Source organism: Bubalus kerabau, chromosome 4, assembly GCF_029407905.1.
Source record: "Bubalus kerabau isolate K-KA32 ecotype Philippines breed swamp buffalo chromosome 4, PCC_UOA_SB_1v2, whole genome shotgun sequence".
Classification (NCBI taxonomy): domain Eukaryota; kingdom Metazoa; phylum Chordata; class Mammalia; order Artiodactyla; family Bovidae; genus Bubalus; species Bubalus kerabau.
The window spans coordinates 44,483,848-44,508,304 of NC_073627.1; the positions used below are offsets into that span (position 1 = coordinate 44,483,848).

At 51.6% G+C, this 24,457-nt stretch overlaps 1 protein-coding gene across 1 annotated transcript; it reads right to left on the minus strand.

Moving 5' to 3' along the window:
• Window positions 1-1,976: 1,976 nt before the first annotated feature.
• Window positions 1,977-22,182, minus strand: SARM1 (sterile alpha and TIR motif containing 1). Its single transcript, XM_055577153.1, has 9 exons — window positions 21,354-22,182; window positions 15,103-15,721; window positions 12,032-12,244; window positions 11,633-11,724; window positions 11,313-11,548; window positions 8,681-8,783; window positions 8,416-8,605; window positions 2,773-2,894; window positions 1,977-2,685 (listed from the first exon to the last, which is right to left on the minus strand). Exons 1-9 carry the CDS (start codon window positions 21,821-21,823, stop codon window positions 2,544-2,546), a joined length of 2,187 nt encoding a protein of 728 aa, XP_055433128.1. The 5' UTR covers window positions 21,824-22,182; the 3' UTR covers window positions 1,977-2,543.
• Between the last annotated feature and the right edge of the window lie 2,275 nt (window positions 22,183-24,457).

Here is a 24,457-nt window from a genome sequence, read left to right on the forward strand (position 1 = left end):
CTCCAGGTACCGCCTCTGACTCGTATGTGGCCTTCTGTGAAGGGCTTGCCCAGCGACACCCCCAGTTATCTGGTCATGGTTCGACAGTTAGGAAACACTAGATTAAATATTGTTCTTAGATCCTTCCTACCTCATACATTCTAAAATGGAATGCCTCTATTTGTGGGGCCCCGGGAAGGCTAAATGAGTTGGAGCTGGACTTTGACTTTTGAGTGTTTCTTGGTCATGAGCAAGGTCTTGGTCTCGGAGAGGGCTGGGATGGGGTGAGGCTGACTCAGCCCCATAGTGAGGGCAGCAGTTACAGCCCCTCTAAGCAGAAAACTCTGACCCTTTCAAAGCAATGTCAGAGCAGGCTGGGGGTGGGGCGGAAGGCTGTTTCTCAGCCCTCTGTCTCAGGAGAGGCTCTGTGAGGCCAGGCCTAGGTGGACAGTGAGGGCCAAGGTGCCTGCCCTGGCTGCAATCGGGGCAGTGGTTGGTTATGGCGAGGGAGGCAGGCCCCTGAATGCACTGGTGAGGGTTTTTATTTCAGCTGCTCCAGCAGGGCCTTGAGGCTGGGCTCTGATTCCCCAGAGAGAGGAGGCAGGCAGTGGAGGGTGTGCTGGGCAACCTCTCCGAGTACTGCCGGTGAGGGGCCTCTGGAGGGAGTGGGACTGATGGGGAACAAGAAGACAAGGCCTTCTCTGGAGGAGACTCGTCACATTATATTGTTACTGCCTCTGCTCTAGGGGGCAACATCTGCTCTCCTGTCCAGGGCCTGACATTGGTGGGCGTTCACGAAGCATGAAGGAGAAAGGGTCAAGGGCACCCAGAGGACTGGCTAGTGTATCTGGCAGGGAAGGGAGTGGAAGGAAGGAGTTCCAAGCCTGGAGCAAGACCTTTGTCTTTGTATAGATTTGGCTGGGGAGCTCCAAGGGGGCCTGGCTTGCATCCGTGGGAGGCAGCTCTGGGACCTGAGCCAGCTGTGAACCCACTGCCCCTGGGAGGGGAGGGGCTGGGCTGGTGCCCGCCGAGCCCATTAGCTGGAGCCTGCATTTATTGGCAGGAGATGCTCTCTACCCCTGGCAGAGAGAGGGACCAAGGGACACTTCTGCTGAGTTATTTCTTTACAGCCTCTGGGTCAGCCGTCTGTTGTGAAAGCCTGTCCCCCATGGCTAGAGTCCTGGGGGGCAAGAGGGAAGCTGGCCGTTCTGTAGAGCAACAGCCCTGCCTGGGGTGCAGCCTCCTGGATAATTCTCAAGGGAGCAGTGCCCCTGGCCATGGACGGGGCGCCAGGAGGCCCGGTCTGCGTCCTGGGGCTGTCTCTGGTGACTTGGGACACTGGGCACGTCATTCAGGTCCTTCTCTGTCAGACGGAGATGATACCAGGTAAGGTTGCTCTGGTGATTAGAGGCCAGGGGGTGAAGTGTCAGGGAAATGACTGACATCTGTGAGGCCTTAGAGCCTGGCTGCCTAAGGTACTGAATGTCATTCCTTGGTCACCAGCTTTAGCCTACCCGGGAGTTCATGAGGAATGCAGGAGCTCGGGCCCCACCCCAGGTGTCCTGAATGGAATTTTAACAAAATCCTCCTGTGATTCAGGTGCACCCCTTCCCCCTCTTCAGGATCTTGCCTTTCCTCACCGGCCTTGCCCCTCCCCTCCTGGAGGGCAATGGGTTCACACCTGGGGGAACTACAGGTTCTGCCCAGGCTACTTCTGCTGCCCCATGGGGCTGCCTCGCTCCACCTCCCTGAGTCAGTGGGTGGTGAGCAGCCTTTGGTGGGTGGATGGGGGGCTGAGCCAGGCTGGGCAGAGGCCTGGCACACAGCACCAAGGCATAATAGGTTGGCTAGCTGCACTCTGAGACACAGCCTCCCCTGCTCAGGCCCAAGCAGGAGCTCCTATTGCACCTGTGAGCACAGGCCGCAGCTGCCGACCAGCCTGAGTGAGGGCTGGCTCGCCATCACCCTGACCCCAGGTGTGGCAAAGGAGGCTGCACATCAGGAAGGCTGGGAGGGGACCTGGGGTCAGGCCAGGCTAGCTACGGGCACTGAGTGGCTATGAGGCAAGGCCACAGAGCGGTAGGAAGTGGTGAGCGCAGGGGCCAGGTGCACCCTCAGTGGAGACCATGGCTGGCCTCTCGTCCCTGGCTGGCTCCCAGGCCCAAGCCCTTGCTTGACGGAGAGGGGTGGCCATGGCACCAACCCCTGCTGGAGTTTGCCTGCCTTCACTCTACTCAAGCTGGCTGTTGGCAGGGCAGGAAAGCATAACACACAGAAAACCCTCCTCCTCCAGAACCTCCTCAGAGCTGAGCAGTGACCCTTCCACACTCAAGACAGGAACCGAGGGCAAGGGCCTGGGGGAGGTCTTAGCACCCCCAATGCCTGGCTTCCCTTCTCTTTGCAGATACTGAGGATGTTGGGTTTGAGGTGGACCATGAGGGCAGGGGAGTCAGCCATTTCCTGAGAAGAGCCTAGGCTGCCTCAGCCCAGAGAGGCCAGTTTGAGGGGCTGTTCCACTGGGGTGGGGAGGATGATGGAAATGGGAGTCATGATGGAAATGGGAGCTAGGGGCTGGTTAGATGGGGCCCCGGGGGTGCAGTGCCCTCCAAACTGGTGTCGGAGCCAGCAGACGAGTCCCGGGAGGAGCGGCCCTGCAGGAAGCGGATGATCTTCTCAATGGTGGCCTCCTGGTACTCGTGGGACCACCTGTGGGTACACAGGCGGCTGGGTCAGAGGGCTGGGCAGAGGGCTGCGGGTCGGGGGCCTGTGTAACCCTCCCTGCCCCCTCCTCACTTGATGCCGTTGAAGGTGAGCACAGCCTGCATGTCCTCCGGCAGGGCCTGGGGCTCTGGCCACTTGAAGCCGTCAATGACAGGCACGATGTTCTTGCCACAGCTCAAAGCAGTCACGATCTCCTAGAGAAAGAAGAGAAGAGGACGACACTGGGAACCCATCTGGGGGCCCTGGGGCCGGGCAGGCACTGGGAGGGCCAGTAGCCCAAGGCTGAGCCCAGGGTTGAATGCTGGTCCTGAAGTCCACCTTGACTTCTTTACCCACTATGGTATAATAAATATACACACACATATATATATGTATGTGTGTGTGTAAATACATATTTATAGATGCTTCCTAGATGGCTCAGTGGTAAAGAATCTCCCTACCAATGCAGGAGACACAGGCTTGATCCCTGGGTTGGGAAGATCCCCTCGAGAAGGAAATGGCAACCCACTCCAATATTCTTACTTGGGAAATCCTACGGACACAGGAGCCTGGTGGGCTATAGTCCATGGGGTTGCAAAAAAGCTGGACACAATGACTAAACACCACCAAATATATATATATATTCTTGGCACAGAGCTCCTAAAGCCCTCTCAGATGACCTGGGGATGGGGGCTGTGCCTAGATAGCTTCAGGATGGGGGGCTCATGCCCAGGAAGAGGAAGCTGTGATTAGAAGGTTGGAACTTTCAGCCTCAGCTCCTCTGCCCCCCATAGCTCCAGGATGAGAGAAGAGGGGCTGGATTGAGACGTCACTAGTGACTCAATCGTGCCTACATAATGAAACCTCCATAAAACCCTTAAGGACTGACTAGGTAGGTTGGTGAACACATCTAGGTGCAGAGAGGGTGGCCTGGAGAGGGCATGGAAGGGCATGGAAGCTCCATGCTTCCCCTGCCCACGCTCCCAACTCCCCCACCCCCTGCTTACCTTGCCCTGTGCATCTCTTGCATTTAAATGTTCCTGAATTGTATCTTTTATATTAATAATAAGCCAGTAATAGTTCTCTCCTGAATTCTGCACATCATCCCAGGTCACACTAGTGGTAGAGAACCCGCCTGCCAATGCAGGAGACATAAGAGATGAGGGTCCGATCCCTGGGTCCGAAAGATCCCTGGAGGAGGGCATGGCAACCCACTCCAGTATTCTTGCCTGGAGAATCCCACGGACAGAGGAGCGTGGCAGGCTACGGTCCATGGGGTTGCAAAGAGGCGGACACCACTGAAGCAACTTAGTGTGCATGCACGCACGTCATTCTAGCAAATTATTGAACCTGAGGGGTGGTCATGGGAACCCCCTGAATTTGTAGCCAAGACGGACAAGCAGTGCAGATGGCCTGGGACCTGGGACTGGGTCTGAAGTGAGGGCAGACTTGTGAGGCTAATCCCTTAGACTAGAGGTCTGTAACCTCTGGGATCTAATGCCTGATGATCTCAGGTGGAGCTGATGCAACAATTAAGTGCACATCCCCCTCCCTGGCCTCTGGAAAAATTGTCTTTCACGAAACCGATCTCTGGTGCCCGCATGGCTGGGGGCCGCCGCTAAACCATGGCGTCTGACGCTTGTTCTAGGCGGGTAGTGAGCATCGGAACTGAACTGAACTGTGGGACAGCCAGCTGTGTGGTGGTGTGGAGAACTAGTTGTTGGTATGGGAAAAAAATCCCAAACAAATTTTAGTATCAAGAAGCACATTCCACCCCCTGCATCCAAACTGATCCATCCGGAGCCCTACCAGTTGTAGTCCTTACTCATTTCTCAAATCTCCTCCTTTTTCTCTACCTCCACCCCCACCACTGCCCTGCTCCAACCCCGTATTACCATTAAGCCCCACCAGGTCTCTTCTCATCCATTCTAGCCTCTTCTCATTCATCCTCCAGGTTGCCCCTTCACCTGGCAGCTCGTCGCAAAATACAAATCTTATCATGTTACCCCCTACTTCGAATTCACGACTTCACATGGCTCTTAGAATAGGGTTCAAGGCTCTGTGTGATTGTCCGCAACTCACTCCTCAAACTCCACTCGGCACTGTCCCCTCAGCCACACAGATCTCGCAGCCTCTTAGATTTTCCATCCTCCCTCCCTGCTCAGGGCCTTTTCGTACATGCTTCTTCCTCTGTCTAGAACATTCTTCCCTTCCCTCTCACCTAGCTAATACCAACGCATGTTTCTGATCTGAGCTCAATCAGCTTTCTTAGAGAAGTCTTCCCTCACTTTCCCTGACCAGATCATATGCTCCTCTTACAGGCTTTCCTAGGCCCTGCAGCACTTGCTACAGTTGGAAATTTAAATTCACAAGTGAGAAATTTACTTAATATCTGTCTTCTCCACCAGACATAAAGGTGGGGACAATGTACAGGTTTCACTCCCCTTGTATCTCCCGATCTTTCACAAAGCCCTGCCCACAGCCTGCCTTTGCTAAATATTTAACAGCTGAGGGGCTGTATGAATGAATAAAATAGTACAGCATTTGGGGGTTGCACTCTTGAATCATCAGATCTGTGTTCACATCTGGGTTCTCTGACACAGGCTCTGTTATGTGAGGCAAAAACAACAGGCTCTCAAAGCCTGTTTTCTAATTTCTAAAATAGGGGTAATGATAGTTTCTAACTTGTAGGGTTGTTGGGAGGAATAACTGCTATCCCACGGCAAGTGTTAGACTAGCAATTAGCATGCAGTGTGTGCTTAATAAATAACAAGTGTTATCATTTCCTCCTCTGTAAAGTGGGGATAATAAAACTTACCTCACCAGGTTGTTCTGAGGATGTTGCTATTAATGGGTGCTCGGGTAAGTGCTTATTGAGTGTTTTTTCCTTTCAAGGGGAAACCCCAGAGATTGGACTTTTTGAGTGCAGTTCACTTGTGGTTTTCCATATTGATTACCCGCTATAAATGTGGCTTCGGGGAAAGTAGCTTCAAAACCAGAAGCAATTAAGCACTAAAACCAACCAAGGAGGGATGATGGAGCCTTTGGGACTGGTCCAAGGCGAAGGCTCCCACCACCTGCCTGCTCACCCCTCCTTGCAGTCAGCTGGAACAGTGAGGGATATCAAGTACCCTTGTGGAACAGAGCCTTCCTGGGGAAGGAATCTCTGTAACTTCGACCCCGACTGGCTTCTGGGGAACCTCTCCATTTTACAACTGAGAAGAAGGAAGCCCAGCGAAGGGATTTGCTCCCAAGTCACACACATGTGAGCCCAGGGGGGCCCAGACTCAAGCATTCTGATTCCAAGTCCAGGGCTATTTCAGCCAAGCTGTCTGCCTCTCTGCTGATCACCTGGGTGAATTCTGGCCCTGCAGCAATTTATTGGGGAACCTTCAGACATTTGCTTCATCCATTAAACAGAAGCAAAGACAGGGATCTGTGCTCACTGCACAGATTTAGAGGCTGGCCAAGAAATGACTTGCTCAAGATCAAACAGCCAGGTAAGAATGAAAACTGAGTTGAGTCTTCTGACCTAATAAACCTAGTAGATATGGACAGAGGTCTTGTCCTAAAGCAGCCAAGGAGACAAGAATATGCCCAGAATGACTAGATCGTATATAAATTGATGTCAGTGTAAAGTCAGGTGGGTAAAATTCTTACTTGCTATAAGAACATGGAGAACAGAAAAAGCATCAAGGGAGACTTCATGAAGGAAGTCCATTCTCCCGCTCATCTCAGCTTCATCAGAATCATCTGTTTGATCATTGACTCAATTATTCTATAAAGTCTGCCAGAGCCTACTTTGTCCCATGCATGGTTTTAGGCATCAGGCATGCATCATGAACAAGGCAAGGTTTGTGCTGTCCTGGAGCTCAAAATGCTCCTCTTTTTCTCTCAGAAGGCTGCCTGCCACCTACTCTAAGCCATGATTCTCCAGGGTGTCTCTCTGACCCAGACTCCCCTCCCCAAACCAAACCCAGTGTTCAGCCCCTCCTACACCCTAGAGTTGGGAAGAAATGCAGACAGTCACTCTGGTGTCAGCTGAATCCACCCCTCAGATCTGAGTCATAGGATAAAGCTGAATCCGAAGAAAGTGCATGGGCTTTGGAGTCAGAGAGGCAAGAGTTCAAAGCCCAATTCTGATTTCTGCCCCAGCAGTGTGGCCATTAGAAAAATTATTCCTCTTCTCTGAGCCTCAGTTTCTTCACTGTAAAATGAGAAGGCAAGACCAGTAATAATGTAGGTTTTGGGCACTTTTCTCATCCCTGCCTTTGTTCTTTGCTCATGCTGTTTCCCTGCCTGTCGTGCCTTCTCTTCCACTGACATAAATTCTTTAGACTCTTCTCAAGTTCTGCTTCTTCCATGAAGTCTCCTCTGATTTTTCCAGCCCTTGATACTTTTTCTGTTCTTCATGTTCTTATAGCAAGTAAGAATTTCACCTACCTGACTTTACACTGACACCAATTTATATATGATCTAGTCATTCTGGGCATATTCTTGTCTCCTTGGCTGCTTTAGGACAAAGCCTCTATCCATATGACTGCTGCTGCTGCTGCTGCTGCTGCTAAGTCGCTTCAGTCGTGTCCGACTCTGTGCGACCCCAGAGATGGCAGCCCATCAGGCTCCCCCTTCCCTGGGATTCTCCAGGCAAGAACACTGGAGTGGGCTGCCATTTCCTTCTTCAATGCATGAAAGTGAAAAGTGAAAGTGAAGTCGCTCAGTCGTGTCTGACTCTTAGCGACCCCATGGACTGCAGCCTACCAGGCTCCTGCTTCCCTTAGCCCTGGTCCCAGTTTCTGCTGACTAATGAGTAATGATTAATAATCTACAGATGTGATACCCATCCATCCATCATCCATCCATTCTACAAGTACTCAATAAGTTTTACTATGTGTTATGCACTCAGGATACAATGGGGAAATTACACAGTAGTGGTACTCACAATAATTATATTAACAATAATAATTGCTGCCATTATACAGCAATTATGTGCCAGGCATTCTGCTAGGCACTTCACAAATTTTAGCTCTTTTAATCCTTATAACACTACCCTAGGGAGGTAGGTACTATAATTATCCCACTTTCCAGTAATAAACATGCAACTCAGGAATTAAGTAACTTGCCCAAAGCCAGAGCCAGGATTTAAACTCACAGCTTTGCATTCTTAACTTTTCCACTGTGCCTATCACTATGCTTTCCTGCCTCCCTTCCCTCACAGAGGTTATTTTTCAAAGCATGTTGATCCCTCTCTGACCCTCACAACAGTTCAATGAGGTGAACAGGACAGGTAAGTTATCCTCATTTTGTAGATGAGAAAACGGGCTCAGAGAGCTAAGTAAGTTGCTACAGTCCTGGTACAGTCACAGTGGTGGCTCCTGACTTCCAGCTGGGCCATGGAAGTTGCTGGCATATGCAGACAAAAAAGAGAATAGATCACTAGTGGGAAGCTGCTATATAACACAGAGAGCCCAGCCTGGCGCTCTGTGATGACCTAGAGGGGTGGGATGGGTGGGAACCTCAAAAGGCAGGTGACATATATATATATAACTAAGACCGATTCATGTTGGACAGCAGAAACCAACACAATATTGTAAAGCAATTATCCTCCAATTAAAAAAAACACCAAAGATAGCAGAAACATATAAAAATAAAATATAAAACAAACTGAAAGACTGAAAGGGGAAGCTGAGCCCTGGGCCACGGGCCAGCTCTGGGGCCACCGAGGCCAGCGCTTACCTTGTGTACCCAGTCCTTGCAGTCATGGTCTTGCATGCACTTGTCTAGAGCCCCAGCCGACAAAACCAGCACAAAGTTGCGGGCATCCATGATGCTCTGGATGAGCTTGTCCTCGAACTTGCCAGCTTCTAGCTTCTCCACATCGATGAAGACACTGAAGCCATGCAGCTGCAGGTGCACCTTCAGGAGGCTGCCAGGAGGCCCGGTGTCACTGCCAGGACCTCACCCCAAGGCCCCAGGCTGCCTGCCGGCCCGCCCCCCTCACCTGGCCAGCTGGGAGCCCGTGTTCCGCCGGTAGCTGATGAAGACGTCTGGAGCGTCCCCGCTGGGCTTGCCACCGGTGCAGGGCAGCGGGGAATGTAGCATTTCTGAAGCAGACAAGAGATGGCTTGGTGACGGTGGGCCTTCCCCATTATTCACCACGAGGTACATCAGCCCCTGCACACACAGCCCTCTCAGCCCAGCCCAGGCAGAGTGGCTTGCTCCCAAAATAGTCAGAGAGGGCTTCCCTGGTGGTCCAATGGTTAAGAAGCTGTTGGCCGATGCAGGGGACATGGGTTCAATCCCTGGTCCGGGAAGATCCCAGATGCTGCAGGGCAACTGAGCCTTGAGAGCCACAACTCCTGAGCCTGTGCTCCAGAGCCTGTGCTCTGCAACAAGAGAAGCCACCTTAATGAGAAGCCTGTGCACTGCAACGAAGAATAGCCCCACTCACCGCAACTAGAGAAAGCCCACACGGCAGTGAAGACCTAGTCCAGTCAAAAATGAATAAGTAAATAAGTAATCCAACCTCGAGTGCATCACTGCCCCCACTTAAAAACTGTGCACGAGTTCCTACTCCCTACAGAAGGTGTTTGTAAGCTATTTTTGCTGAAGCACCCTCTTGTTTTTAAAAAATTAAATCTCAGGGATGTACTGGGAGCTGCAATGTAAAAATGATAGAAATTAATCTGCTTTGGTTCAAGCAAAAGAATGGAGCCAAAGCCCAGTCCGTGTCCCCTGTGTGAGCTTAATGCATACTTAGTGAATGAATGGATGAATGAAAATAATCCATCTTCTTATACTAGTCAGACAACACTCACAATGTTGTCTGTTGATGAGGTAGCAAGGCAGAGATTGAAACCCCAGTTGTCATTTAATGACTCTGATAACCTTAGAAAATGTATTTAAATCTTAGTTTCATCATCTGTAAAATTAACACCTATGATAGAAATGTTCTTTAATTCAGATAGTGGTTACACAGGGGTAGGCATTCGAAACTGTTCAAACTGGTCACTTTTAAAGTATACCTCTTTTATTCTTTAAAAGCTTAAAAGCTAATTTAAAAAATTAACACCCACTGCACAAAATGGATGTAGAGAGAGAATAATATCTATTTAAAACTTAATCAGGGGCTTCCTTGGTGGCACAGTGAAGAATTTGCCTGCCAATGCAGGGAACACAGATTCCATCCCTGTGCTGGGAAGACTCCCCACGCCTCCGAGCAACTAAGCCCTTGGCGCCTTGAGAAACAACTACCGAGCCTGTGTGCCGCAACTACTGAACCAGCGCATGCGAGAGCCTGTGCTTGGCAACAGGAGACGTCACCATGATGAGAAACCTGAGCCCCGCAAGGAAGAATAGCCAGCTCACTGCAACTGAACTAGAGAAAATCCGCGGGGAACAGGGAAGACCCAGCACAGCCAAAAATAAAATTTAAAAACTTAATCAGGACCTGGTCTATGGCAATTGATGATAAACATTAGCTATATAGTAAATTAGTAAATTAAATAAATTAATAAATCAAGAGGGCTACTAGAACCCTAGACTTCACCCTGACTTCCCTAAAGCACCCACACTTTGTAAGCTGTCGGCTAATAGGATAAGCCCCTTGCCTTCCCACCCACGTCCCCTGTATGCAGCCCCCAGGTGGGTCTTACCTCCACACTTGCTCACACTGCTCCCTCCACCTGGACCACTCTTCCTGCTACCACCATCCCCTCCCCCACCCCCAATACAGCCTGCAAGACCTGGGCAGCCCACCGCCCCCCACTCTCCACAGCCCAGGCCTGGGCACACAGGGTAGCTGGTGCTTCCTCTAGGCTCCCACTGGAGTCCTGGACATGCTACCTGCTGCCCTCACATGCTTATTTATAGATCTACCTTCCTTCCACCCTCCTACCCACCTCAGACTGGAAACTTGGGTTTTGTTTTTTTTTTTTTCACAGTAATCACTCATTTGCATTTAAAAACTGTATCGCCCAATCAGTCAGCTCTTAATACTATAGATTTTAGAGTAGAAAAGTCATACTGTATACTTCTTGTGTCAAGCTTGCGTTGATTATGTTTATGAGATTTGTACGCACTGTGGGTGGAGTTAATGTGTTTCCATTGCCGTCTCAATTTCCTTCATATGCGAATGCCACCAGTGATGGTCATTCAGATTGTTTCTAGTCTGGGGCTATGAGAAACACAACTGCTTAGACGGGGAACTTCTTGAGGGCAAGAACTAGAACTTCCCATCCACATCCCCGTGTTAGTCACTCAGCTGAGTCCATTTTTTGCGACCCCGTGGACTGTAGCCCACCAGGCTCCTCTGTCCATGGAATTCTCCAGGCAAGAATACTGGAGTGGGTAGCCAGACCCTTCGCCAGGGGATATTCCCAACTCAGGGATCAAACCCAGGTCTCTTACGTTGCAGGTATATTCTTTACCCCGTGAGCCACCAGGGAAGCCAAAGTGCAACATACTCATCTTTGCATCCTCAGAGCCCGTGTGGCACAGCCTACATGCGCAATCAATCAATCAATCCGCAGTGAGGCTCCAAGTCCCCACTGTGCGTCTCCCCTCATCCCTCCAGGGCTGGCCGCTGGGGCCAAAGCTGGGGCAGGGGTGGGGGCCCAGGTGGGCAGGCTTACCTCTGGCGGCCGTGAGGATGCGGGTGCGGTGCACGCCCAGGCAGATGCCACAGTCCTCTAGGAGCTGCTGCTCGGACACGCGGTGCAGCAGCGAGCGGTCCAGGCCGCAGCTGACCAGGCCGTAGGTGTATTGGCGGAAGCGCGGGTCCAGGCTGCCCAGCCAGTCAGCCAAGTTGCTGCGGTCGCACGTTGCGTAGTTGGCGAAGGTCTTGAGCTCCGTGAGCTCCCGGAGAAACCTGCACCCAGGGGAGGAGAGGATGCTGCGGTCTTGACTGGGGAGCGAAGGGGGTGTAAAAACTAGCGGGCTGGGGGCTCCGTACCTCTTGCGGATGATGCCCGACTTCATGCCCAGGTCGGCCTGGAGTTCCTCGTCGGTGAGCCGCAGAAGCAGGTCTCCATCTACTTGCTGCTCCTGGAGGAGGGGTCAGATGTGAGGAGAGGCCCCCCCCTCCTCAGCCTGTGGACCCCACCCAGCATAAGATCATGGGGAGGGAGCTGGAGATGGCGCTGAGGGAGGTGGATCGGACCCATATGAGAACCGTGACTCGGAAAATGGCTGAGTACAGGCTCCCCACCCCAAGAAGGCCACCCCGGGTGCTTCAGGCGAGCGGTGCCGGGATGGGGCGCTGTCGCCTGTGTGCAGGGCGCCCCTAGAGGCCACGCGGCCCTCGGGGATGCGCTTGCTCCGACTGCCAGCCGGCGACCCCGTGCGGCTCTACCCGGAAATTCTCGCAGTACTGGGAGAAGCCGATCTGCTGCAGCCACGTCTGGACCTCGGCTTCCTTCCAGCTGGGCACGCTGGGCAGGATGCGCCGCGGCACCTCCTCGCCCAGCAGGCGCAGCGCGCGCTTGGCCAACGCCGATGTGGTGCCATTAGTGGAGTAGGAGACGAGGCGTTTCAGGCTCTGGATGGCACCTATGTCGCTGAATACCTGGGGAAAAGTGTGGGGAGAGGAGGTCTTGGATGCACCAAATCACCAGCCGCCCGGAACATGCCTGGTCCCTCCCCTCCCCTCTTCTCCCCGCTGTAACCACACTGTCTCCCCTTGCCCTGCCTTCACCCAATAAATCACTGAGTGTTGTGGATTTCCCCTCCTGTTGTTGTTCAGTAGCCCAATCACGTCTGACTCTTTGCGACCCCATGGACAGCAGCTCGCCAGGCGTCCCTGGCCATCTCCCGGTTTGCCCAAGTTCATGTCCATTGCATCGATGCCACCATCCAGCCATCATGTCCTCTGACGCCCTCTTCACCGTGTCCTCTTCTGCCCTCAATCTTTCCCAGCATCAGGGACTTTGCCAATGAGTCAGCTGTTCTCATCAGATGATCCCCTCATCTCTTCTCCCCACTGAAACCACACAGTCTCCCTTTGCCTTGCCTTCATCCAATAAATCTCTGAGTACTGTGAACTCCCCCTCCTGAAGCTCCCTCAGCTATTCACCAGGTCCCTCTCATGTCTCCCCTCTACAACTGCTGCTGCCCTGGGATAAAGCCTAGATCTCAGTATGGCTGCCAGCTGGGGCACCAGGCAGCCCTCGCCCACCAATCCCTCCTCCTCCCATCCCCTTTCACCAAACCACCCACCCATACAGGCTCTCCCTCCTCTGGGCCTCAGCTGTGCTATTTCCAGACCCTTAGTTTTTCCAGCCTGCTTGTGGGAATCCTACTGATCTATTGGATCCAAATTGATTGGCACCTCCGCCATGCAGCCTGCTTTGATTCCCTCACAGCTGGGCCCATACCTCCAATTAGACCTTGTGCCACACTCTGAATGCCATTGTTGTTGACTGATAGTGCAACTTCCACTGGACTGGAAGCTGAGGTCATGTCTTAATCTTCCCTGGGGTCCCATAATTGGCACACTGCAGGGCACTCACTGTGTCTTTATTAGACGGTTCTCACTTGGCCTTGCTGGGAAAGAGGTGCCAGAGTTGGTGGTCATGGCTTTTGCCCAGACCCCCTCCTTGGGGTCCTCACTCTGTGCTTCCCTTTAAATCTCTCCTCCCAAAGCAGAATGGCCTGCTTTGTAACACCAGTCCTCCCATGGCCCCACTCTGGGGTGCAGAGAGGAGAATCAGAAGCTCCTAGAACACCAGACCTTGGAAGAGGCCTCAGAGACCCCTAACACAATGGTCTCTTCTGGATCTATGGGAACACACACAATGGGTGACAATCACCTGTGAGACACATTCCTCTGATGTCGCCTGTCCAGCCCCAGATGACCACTGTCATACAGACAGAGTCTGTCCATGCAATGTGCACCATTCTCTGTGCACCAGAAGTCACTAACCCCCCAAACCTCCAGAGGAATATAAAGGAAGGAGAGTGACGTTATGTGAAAGTAAAACTCGCTCAGTTGTGTCCAACTCTTTGCGACCCAATGGACTGTAGCCCGCCAGGCTCCTCCATCCATGGGATTTTCCAGGCAAGAATACTGGAGTGGGTTGCCATTTCCTTCCCCAGTGGATCTTCCTGACCCAGGGATCAAACCTGGGTCTCCTGCATTGCAGGCAGACTCTTTACCTTCTGTAATATTTAAAAAACAAATCCTAAAAACTTTTGATAATTTAACTATTAGTAGTCTCACATCCAGGGTAAAAACAGCTGCTGTGGTCTACTCCTTCAATTTTCCAGAGGACAAAAATGAGACATATAAAGGCCCAAGACTTCCCTGCAGTCAAGTGGTTAAGACTCCAGGCTTCCAATGCAGGGGAAGTGCTGCTTGCCCTGAGTTTTAGCCAAACTTTAAAAAAGCCCAGAGAGGGGAAGCCAGGTACCCAAGGTCACACAGCAGGTTAAAGTAGAGGGCAAAGGCTATGGATCAGGCCTTGAGACTGGGAACCCCTTGGCACTCAGGTGGAGTTATCTGGCTGACACACAGATGTCCTGCCCCAAAACTGTGTCTCTATACTTCATCTCCTTCCTAAACTCCAGAGCCAAATGACAAAATGGCCCTCTGGAGTGCCCCAGCTGGTCATTTCTGAGGCACTTCAAACTCCAGGTGTCCCAATGAATTCACTTTCTGCCTACCCCCAACCTGTCTCACTGAGTTCACCTTATTTCAGTACCGGGTGCCATCACCCACTGGGTAGGCTGTGTCCAAAGCCAGGAGCCAACCTCAGATCCTTCCTCTTCTTCACCCAACCACCCAGCAAGTCTTAATTCTATCTCTTCAGTACCTCTGGATGGAGAAAGCAATGGCACCCCACTCCAGTACTCTTGCCTGGAAAATCCCATGGATGGAGGAGCCTGGTAGGCTGCAGTCCATGGGGTTACTAAGAGTCAGACACTGAACGACTTCACTTTCACACATTGGAGAAGGAAATGGCAACCCACTCCAGTGTTCTTGCCTGGAGAATCCCAGGGACGGGGGAGCCTGGTGGGCTGCCATCTATGGGGTCGCACAGGGTCGGACACGACTGAAGTGACTTAGCAGCAGCAGCAGTACCTCTGGAATCTGTCTGCTCTCTCTGCCTCTGCTATTATGCCCCAGACCTGCACCATCCCAACTGCCTCCTGCCATGGCCTATCTGACCCCCTGGCCTCCAGCCTCACCCTTGGCAACACCAACTCCTTGCAGCTGTCAGGAAGGTCTTTGTCAAACGCTGGTGTCCTCCGTGTAAAACCTTGGTCTTGCCTTCAAGGCCACAATGACTAGTCTCTAATCTTTCTCCTTATTTCACCTAACCCTTATGTATATTTCAAGTCCCAGTTTAATGTCATTTCTTCCAGGAAGCCTTCCCAGATTCTGTCTAATCCCCCATCCCTACTCCACCCTTCACCTGCACCCACCTTGGTCTTGCCCTGCAGACTCTTGATGGCTGCCTCCACACAGAGATAGAAAGCCCCGATGCACTGGGCCTCCAAGCGTGAAGAGTCAAGCAGTGGCACCAGACGCTGCAGGTCGTCAGGGGCGCGGCCCTGGCTGGTGTCACTGGCGTCCACCATGCAGCGGGCGAAGCGCCCGGGATCCAGCGAGGCCACAAGCGGCTCCACGAGGTCCAGCGTGCCGGAGCGCTCCACCTCGCGCTCCACCTCCTTGTTGGTGGCCAGCACGGCCACGGCCAGGCAGGCGTGCAGGCGCAGCAGCTCGTCCTCCTTGGAGAAGGCGAGCGGGAAGAGCCACTCGGCGGCACGCTTCTCCACCATGCGCCGCTGCACCGCCTGGCCCCCGTGCAGCGCGCAGTTGGCTAGCGCCAGCGCGCAGTGGCGGAGCAGCGCCTGGTCCGTGCGGCGGCACCAGTACAGTACCGCGTCCAGGCCGCCGGCTGTCACCAGCTTCTGGCACGTCTCCTCCGAGTGCTTGAACATGTGCTCCAGGATGCCGGCCACGCTGCGCGCCAGCTCCACCGGCTCACGCTCCTTTGCCAGGTTCAGGATCACGCCCAGCCCGATGCGCGCCACGCGGTCCCTGCCGAGAGAAAACAGGAGGGAGACGTGGAGTTGCCGCGGCCTGGGGTGCTCGTCTTAACCTCACAGGGGTCACAACCTCATCAGTTATCCCCTCTGGGCCTCACTGTAGTGTCAAATAGGACGTGAGTCTGGTCCTCCCTGCCTCCCTCACCTCCCTCACTTCCTGCTCTGGTGCTGTGTGCTTAGTCGCTCAGTCGTGTCTGACTCTTTGCAACCCCACGGACTGCAGCCCACCAGGCTCCTTTGTCCATTCCATGGGGATTCTCCAGGCAAGGATACTGGAGTGGCTTGCCATGCCCTCCTCCAGAGGATCGTCCCAACCTAGGTATCCGGCATTGCAGGCAGATTCTTTACCGACTGAGCCACCATGGAGAACCAGACTTCTCTGATTCTAAGGATACTCCATCTTGGCCACCGGCTTTCCAGGTGGCGCTAGTGGTAAAGAACCTGCCTGCCAATGCAGGAGACAAAAAAGACTCAGGTTCAACCCCTGGGTTGGTTTGATCCCCTAGATCAAACCTAGAGGAGGGCATGGTAACCCACTCCAGTATTCTTGCCTGGAGAATCCCATGGATAGAGAAGCCTGGCCAGCTACAGTCCATAGGGTCACAAAGAGTCAGACATGACTGAATGCTTACATGCACCAGTAAGCATTGCATGCTTGCATGCATCCTGGTCACATCCATTGCCTCCAGGACACACTTTCCTGGAGTAGCAGTATGTGGGATGGTTTAAGAATTCTAGCTCTAGGGACTTCTGTGGTGGTCCAGTGGCTAAGACTCCACACTCCCAATGCAGGGGGCTGGGGTTCAATCCCTGGTCAGGGAACTGGATCCCACTTGCTGCACCTGAGTTAACATGCCAAGACTAAAGATTCCACATGCTGCAAGGAAGACTGAAGGTCCTGCATGCTGCAACTAAGACCCAGCTGAGCCAAAAAACTAAATAGTTAAAAAAATTCTAGCTCTAGAGCAGATCCCCTGGGTCCTGGTAACTTCTCTATCATATACTATTTCTGGGACCTTGTGTACCTTCCTTTATTCTTTTCCTTATCTCATAAACAAGATATAAACGATTATGAAAACCAATGTAATAATCCATGAAAAGTGCTTGGCACAGTACCTGACTCTTGGAAAAGACTCCATAAATGTTAACTTTTTATCATTTGAAGTGTCACTTGAAGGACCCTATTCTTGGACTTGCCTTTCAATTTCTTTTCACTCTGTGCTCTGTGACTGGAGTGTATTTATTTATTCATTTAACAGATCATTTATTGAAGACTTATGTGCGCCAGGCACTGCACTAGGGGCTGAAGTTAAACAGTGACAAAGAGAGACTGGAGTTTATACACAGCTAATACAGAGACAAATGGTAAAGTAAACAACATGTGAACAGAATAACAGTTATCTGATCAAAATGATAGCAAAACCGGGTGACATAATGGAGAGTGCCTGGGCAGAGGGATATGTCTGAGGAGGTGACATCTGAGAGTTAAATGTCCAGAGACCCCTGCTTGCAAGTATCTGGAAGAAATACATAAAAAGCAGAGAGAACAGCGAGAACAAAAGCCCCAAAGCCTGATGAGCATGGCATATTCCAGGAAGAGAAAGAAGGTCAGAGATATTTGCAGTGTCTAAAACCAACAAGGAAAGATATAAAATCAATAAGGGACTCAAATGTAAAAAGGATATATAAATAAATATTCAAATCAACATGCAAAAGGCAGTAAATCCACCAGAAAAGGGGTGAAAGATACCACTGGGCAATAACAAAAGGAAATTCAGAACATTAACAAGCAAATAAAGAGATGCTCTAATTCACTAGTAATCAGAGAAATAAACATTAAAACAGCTGTCACTTTACACCCATGAAAGGGGCAAAAAGCAGAAGTTACTTCAAGTGGTTGAGTTGGAAGTTTGAAGGGAAGAGTGAGGAAAGAGTTCTGGGGGTCTTTTGAGCCAGCTCAAAACATTTGGACTTCATTTTTCTAAAAAACTTTGTGTTCATGTATTTACTTATTTGTATTTTAGATTGTGTTGGGTCTCTTCTTGCTGCACACAGGCTTTTTCTCTAGTGCGACAAGCGGGATCTTCCTTCTAGTTGTGGTGTATGGACTTCTTGCTGCGGTGGCTTCTCTTGTTGTGGAGCTCCAGGCACCCAGGCTTCAGTAGTTGTGGTGCTGGGACTTAGTTGCCCCGAGGCATGTGGGATCTTCCCAGACCAGGGATCGAACCAGTGTCCCCTGCATTGCAAGGCAGATTCTTAACCACTAGACCACCAGGGAAGCCCCTGAACTTCATTTTGACAGCAAATGGGGAGCCACTGAAAGGCTTCAGGAAGGGGAGTGACCTGGTAACACATGGATTTTAGGAAACTCATTCTGGCTGTTGTGGGGAAGACAGTCAAACGGAGAGAGCTTGGAGGCCAGGAGAGCAGGCAGGAGAGTTGCCACACTCCAAGCAGAGGTGAAAGTGTCTTGTCTTCCTGACTTCCACCAGTGATGCCCCTCAAAGACTTACAGGCCCAGCCAGCCATCAATTCCTTGCCCAGGGAGCACCACAGTGACACAGCGCTTGCGACTCTGAGTCCACTGCAGGGCCCAGCTGAGCCCAGAACGTGGCCTGAGGCCAGGAGAGCTTTGCTGATCTGATCACTGAGCTTCTCCGCAGCCCAAAGGAACAGATGGGTTCCAATCATCCACTCGGGTAGTCAGCACTATAGTTGTTCCTTTACCCAATGAGAAAGCCAAAGCTCAGAGAGGTTACATGGCATGCCCAGGGTTACACAGCTGGTGGGAGGCACAGCTGGGATTTGAATTCACATCTGTTTGTCTTCAGGGCTCAAGATCCTTCATCTGCAATTTGTGCTTCCAGAACAATCTGACTATATACACTCCACGTTTATCAGAGCCAGGAATTGCTTAAGAAATCTCTAATCCAACAACACCCTCATTCCTGAGGCTCAGTGAAGGGAAGGGCATGTTGAAAAGCAGCAATTCGGAGAGAGAACTTTATTCTTTTTTTTTTTTTTTTTAGGAATTCTATAAGGACTTTATTTTACTTTTTGATGAGGACCATTTTTGAAGTCGTTATTGAATTTGTAATAATGCTGTTTTCTTTTTTTTGTCATGCAGCTTGCAAGCTCTCAGCTCCCCAACCAGGGACTGCACTCGGGTCACGGAAATGAAAGCCCGGGATCCTAACCACTAGGCCACTAGAGAACTCCTAAGTTTTCATTTCTGAACCTCAGCCCTCATCTTTCTCTATGCACTTGGCATCTTTATAGAGTTGAACTCTGCGCTTATTGTGAGAATTAGTCACTCAATTCCCAATTCTTCTGTAGCCTTAGAGGCCTTAGAAGTCTGGGTTCAAATCACAAATCGAAAGGAGGGGTAAACTACACACATATACACATAGACAAGACAATGTGTATATATATTGATAATATACACACATATGAAAGTGCTTGTATATGTACAGACTGTCTCAGGAAAGACACACAAGAAACTCGTTTCTCCAATTTGCCTCCAGGGAAGGGGCCTGGATAGACAGAATGTTTAAGTGTGTACCTTTTTTGTACTTTGCATTTGAATTTAAGTGCAATAGTTTTTTTTCCCCTTTCTTTCTTTTTTAAAACCCGTCCCCTCCACTCATTCACTATGTATTCTTGGAAAAGTCATTTGCCTCATTATGGTCTTCTGAAGGGGGCAGGCTGTGATTTTATTGATTTATTTTTAAATATTTATTTATTTATTTGGCTGTGTCAGGTCTTAGTTGCGGCATGCGGGACAGGGGATCCAGTAGCTCTGAGGCATGGGGGATCTTAGTTCTCAGACCAGGGATCAAACCTGCATGCCCTGAATTGCCAGGTGGATTTTTAACCACTGGACCACTGGGGAAGTCCCCAGGTTGCAGTAAGAGTGTGGTGGGACCAGGCTCAGAGGGCCCTACCCTGACAGGCTTCTCCTGGTATTTCAGGGTCAATGAAGCTGTGACCTAAGCCGCCAGGCAGTAAGTGTGGCAGCACCCCGGGGAGAAGAGAGCTGCAGGAAAGAGAATGGCAAAAGGAGTGGATACACCGATGGAAGAACCTCCTTTAAGAGGAAGCTGGTTGGTGGAGGAAGGAAAAGATTTCATAAACACAAATTCTCAGCGTGTCACCACACTCCTTCCTGTCTTGCCCTTCCAGCCTCCTCTCCAAGTAGGAATGGGGGAAATTCTGCCTTTGTGAGGATTTTGATCTTTTGATCAGAACCTGGCTCGCTGTGTTCTGTCCTTGGTCCTGAAGTGATGCCAACCAGCATGTTATTTCTTGGAACCAGAGACATGATTAGCGTGACTCCTCTTTCAGTAATTCCGAACCAGGTGAGGATTGTTTTCAACTTTGAAAAATAGTGCTATTGGCATCTTGAAGCCCTCCTTTTCTTAGGGTGTTGGCTGTTGCACCCTTTCTCTAAGAGTTCAAGTTAGAGCTGCCCCATCTGATATACAGGACACACCCTTGGGCCCTGGCCCATCACATCCAGTGAGAGCCTGCTCCATCTGCTAGCCCTTCACGTTCACAGACCATCTCCATCAGGAAGATTAATGACTTACTGAACAACCCTAACTTGGTCTCCCAACTTAAACTGCTTTATTCATGCATTTTTGACAGTTGTATCATTTCCACCAACCACAAGGCTATCTTTACTTTTTGAAAATGCCCGTTATCCATGTCCATCACACTTGTGAGAGCTTCATAAATGGGCAGCGACCCTTCTAAAACCCTTCTAAACCTGAGGGGTCTGAGAATTCAGTGTGAAACTGGAATGTGAAAGTCTAGTCTGCTCCGGCATGAGAGGGGAGAGAAAGTGGGTTGGGATCCTCATATTCCAGGAGAGATTCTGAGAGACAGGAAAGAGGGGCCACCAGGCTTCAGTTGGACCCCGCCTGCTACATCTTGGTTCGTGTGGGGAAGATGCAGCTGCTTAGCTCCACACTTCAGTCTCCCCTTCCCCCACCCATCATCCCAACTAAAAACCTCCTGTTCCCCATTAGCAGGCAGAGCATGAGATTATGTCTGCCCCTGTGACATGAAGCAAAATGAAAAGAGAAAGCAGGAAGTGGATTAGGGGTGGCATGAAGGCAGCAAGTAACCTTAGGTTAGCACTCATTTCAGCCTGGGAAGAGAGGAAAGGTATTCCCCCCTCCTGTTTTTGAGCAATGTGTCCTCTTCTCTTAGTGGGAGAGAGATGGTATGGCAGAGTGAAGGTAACACAGAGGGATATCCAGTCCAAGGGGAGAAGGGCTGTGGGTTCAGAGGATCCCACCTCCATTCTCAGAACCAGGGACAGATTCACGACCTACAACTCCATTCCTCCCCTCCCTGTCTCATTCCTCACCCCACCAGCTCTGGGAGTGAATGCTGACTGCACAGAGTGAACCACAGCAGTTCACTCTGTGACTGCTGTACAAGTCATTAAACTCTTCCAAAACTCAGTTTCCTCATCTGTAAAATGGACACGCTGGTTCTCAACAGCGATATAATGCAAGGATTTGTGAGGTGAGGCAGGAAAGGCACAGTGCGAAGCACTGGAGACCCAGGTGACCCCACCTCCCGTGGCGCCCTCCGCCCCAGCCCGGACCCCTCACCGGTTCTCGGCCACCAGGATCTGCTCCAGCAGGCGGGCAGCCTGCACGCGCGTCTCCAGCTCCGGCGCCTGGAGCAGGCGTAGCAGCAGGTCCAGGCCACCGTCCAGGCGGATAGCGTCGCACAGGCCTCGGGCTACCTCGCGGCCCATGGCCGGTAGCAGCCAGGCCTCCTCGACAAGCTGGAAAACTTCAGTTAGGCCGGCTCCCAAGGCCCGCACGCTGCCTGCCTGCTTCAGCGCCGACAGCGCCTGCTGCAGCTCGGGCAGTGCGCGCTCCAGGGCGCCCTGCACCTCGGTGCTTGCCCCCGGCGATAACTCGCGGGGCCTGCGGCTGCCCGCCACCCACCATTGGCTCGCGCCGCCACCCCCGTCCGGCCCCGGTACCGCTAGCCGCTCAGGGTCCGGCCGTGGGCCCGACATGGCGAAGAAACGGCAGAGCTTGTAGGCGGAGAGCAGCAGCGTCAGGACCATGGGCGCGGGGCTGCGGGGGACATCCCCTGTCTGGAGGGGCGGGGCCGGGCGGAGCGACCCAGAGCTTGGGAAAAGGAGGATGCGAGAGCGGACCGGGGGGGGGAAGACGATGCAGGAGGGAGGGTGGAGGGAAGGGGACCAGGCAAGGGCACCGAACAGAAGTTTGGGGAAAGGGTGAGCGCAGGATCTTGGACGAAGAGGTTGGGGTGGGGGACGCAGGGCCCAGCTGTCGGGGACAGGCGGGAGGAGAGAGCGGGAAAGGCTAGGAAACTGGACCCAGGCGCGGGAGGGTTTAGGAGGCAGCAACTAGAACAAAGAGTGGCTCCAGTTCCTGCTAGGTTCGCTGAGATGCTCTGCAGCAGCCCCACCCCTGAGAAGCGGCGGACCGCGAGCCGACGCCCCTCCTCTGAGTCTTCCGGGGCTCCTCCCCTGCCGCCTGCGTAGTCCCACCCCCAAGTCTTCCCCAGTCACGCCCACACCCTGGCCACGCCTCGCTGTCGTGTTCTCTACCCCCTCTACTGGGTTCAGAGGTGGAGGGGCGGAGTAGACTCAAATTTATGTCCACTCAGTCGGTGATGCTATCTAACCATCTCATCCTCTGTCGCCCGTTTTACGCTGGAATGACACTAGACTGTGAGGGGAACAAGACTGACTGTGCCCTTGCCCCACTAACGGTTAATGCAGTCATAATAACATTTCTTGAGATACCTTATGCTTGTTTCTCAGTTAAGTCTTCATCATGCCTTCGAGGTAGGAATTAGTGCTCTCATTTAACAGCCAAACACACTGAGGTCCATAGAGAAGATTGCCCAAAGGCACACTCCCCTCTGATTTGTTGTTGTTCAGTTGCTAAGTGTGAGGATCTTTGCAACCCCATGGACTGCAGCATGCCACATGCCTCTGTCCTCCACCATCTCCTGGAGAATGCTCAAGTTTACGTCCACTGAGTTGGTGATGCTGTCTGATCATCTCATCCCCTGTCGCCCTTTCTCCTTCTGCTTTCACTCTTTCCCAGCATCAGGGTCTTTCCCCCTCTGATTTAGTTCAGTTCAGTCGCTCAGTCATGTCCGACTCTTTGTGACCCCATGAACCACAGCATGCCAAGCCTCCCTGTCCATCACCAACTTCCGGAGTCCACCCAAACCCATGTCCATTGAGTTGGTGATGCCATCCAACCATCTCATCCTCTGTCGTCCCCTTCTCTTCCTGCTTTCAATCTTTCCCAGCATCAGGGTCTTTTCCAATGAATTAGCTCTTCGCATGAGGTGGCCAAAGTACTGGAGTTTCAGCTTCAGGATCAGTCCTTCCAAAGAACACCCAGGACTGATCTCCTTTAGGATGGACTGGTTGGATCTCCTTGCAGTCCAAGGGACTCTCAAGAGTCTTCTCCAACACCACACTTCAAAAGCATCAATTCTTCGGCGCTCAGCCTTCTTCACAGTCCAACTCTCACATCCATACAGGGCCACTGGAAAAACCATAGCCTTGACTAGACTGACCTTTGTTGGCAAAGTAATGTCTCTGCTTTTGAATATGCTATCTAGGTTGGTCATAACTTTTCTTCCAAGGAGTAAGCGTCTTTTAATTTCATGGCTGCAATCACCATCTGCAGTGATTTTGGAGCCCAGAAAAATAAAGTCTGACACTGTTTCCCCTGTTTCCCCATCTATTACAGAACAGAAAAAAATCAGTGAAATCTCTAAGAACAATTTCCTCCAGGTGGTGGAAGGACTTGAGGAGGTCCATAGACCCCTCAAAGTAGGCATGAAATCAGGCATTCTGTGCCAGGTGAACATTTTCTGGATAGAGGGATCTTATTTCTCACTAGAGCCAAAAAGTGTGGGGAACAGGACCAAAACTGTTACCTATGGGAAAGGATGAGGTTGGAGAATGGGATGTGGCCTGCTGAGAAGCAATAAATTAGTAACGGACTCAGGCAATGGCAACCCACTCCAGTACTCTTGCCTGGAAAATCCCATGGATGGAGGAGCCTGGTGCACTGCAGTCCTTGGGGTCTCGAAGAGTCAGACACAACTGAGCGACTTCACTTTCACTTTTCACTTTCATGCATTGGAGAAGGAAATGGCAACCCACTCCAGTGTCCTTGCCTGGAGAATCCCAGGGACAGCAGAGCCTGGTGGGCTGCCTTCTATGGGGTCGCACAGAGTCGGACACGACTGAAGTGACTTAGCAGCAGCAGGAATCTTATCCACTCCAAAGGGTTAATATTCACTCAACAGACTGTGCTGAGAAGACTGGCCTGGAGAAATCAATGTACCCTAGAGATGAACCCAGAAATGAAAACTTTGTTCTTTTATGATAAAAAAAAAAATTCCCCAGCTCCTACCCCCTCTTCCACTGCCCTAAATACACAAGGGGTGAGTGAACTACCCAGCCGGGGATGTGCCTTATCAAACAGATCACAGATCAATAACCACTGCAGTAGAACAAAGTTGGGGCTGCTCCAGGAGTTGGACTTCTTGTCGGCTTTAGCTCCCAACACCCTGTGAGGCACATATAATTAGTCTCATTTGCCTAAAAAGAGAACTAAGGCGGATAAAGCAGTTTGCCTGAGGTCACATGGCCAGTGGATCGGCAGAGTGGGACTTCTTTCTGCGCTCCAGGCTCCCTGCG

Bases quoted from the DNA above. Each gene is read 5' to 3' on its own strand.
- SARM1 (XM_055577153.1), bottom strand. From the start codon at position 21,823: ATGGTCCTGACGCTGCTGCTCTCCGCCTACAAGCTCTGCCGTTTCTTC. The intron at 12,245-15,102 runs GTGGGTGCAGGT...ACTTTTCCCCAG, and splicing joins GTCTGCAGGGCAAGACCAAG to GTATTCAGCGACATAGGTGC. The intron at 8,784-11,312 runs GTAAGCCTGCCC...TGTCTGCTTCAG, and splicing joins CATCCTCACGGCCGCCAGAG to AAATGCTACATTCCCCGCTG.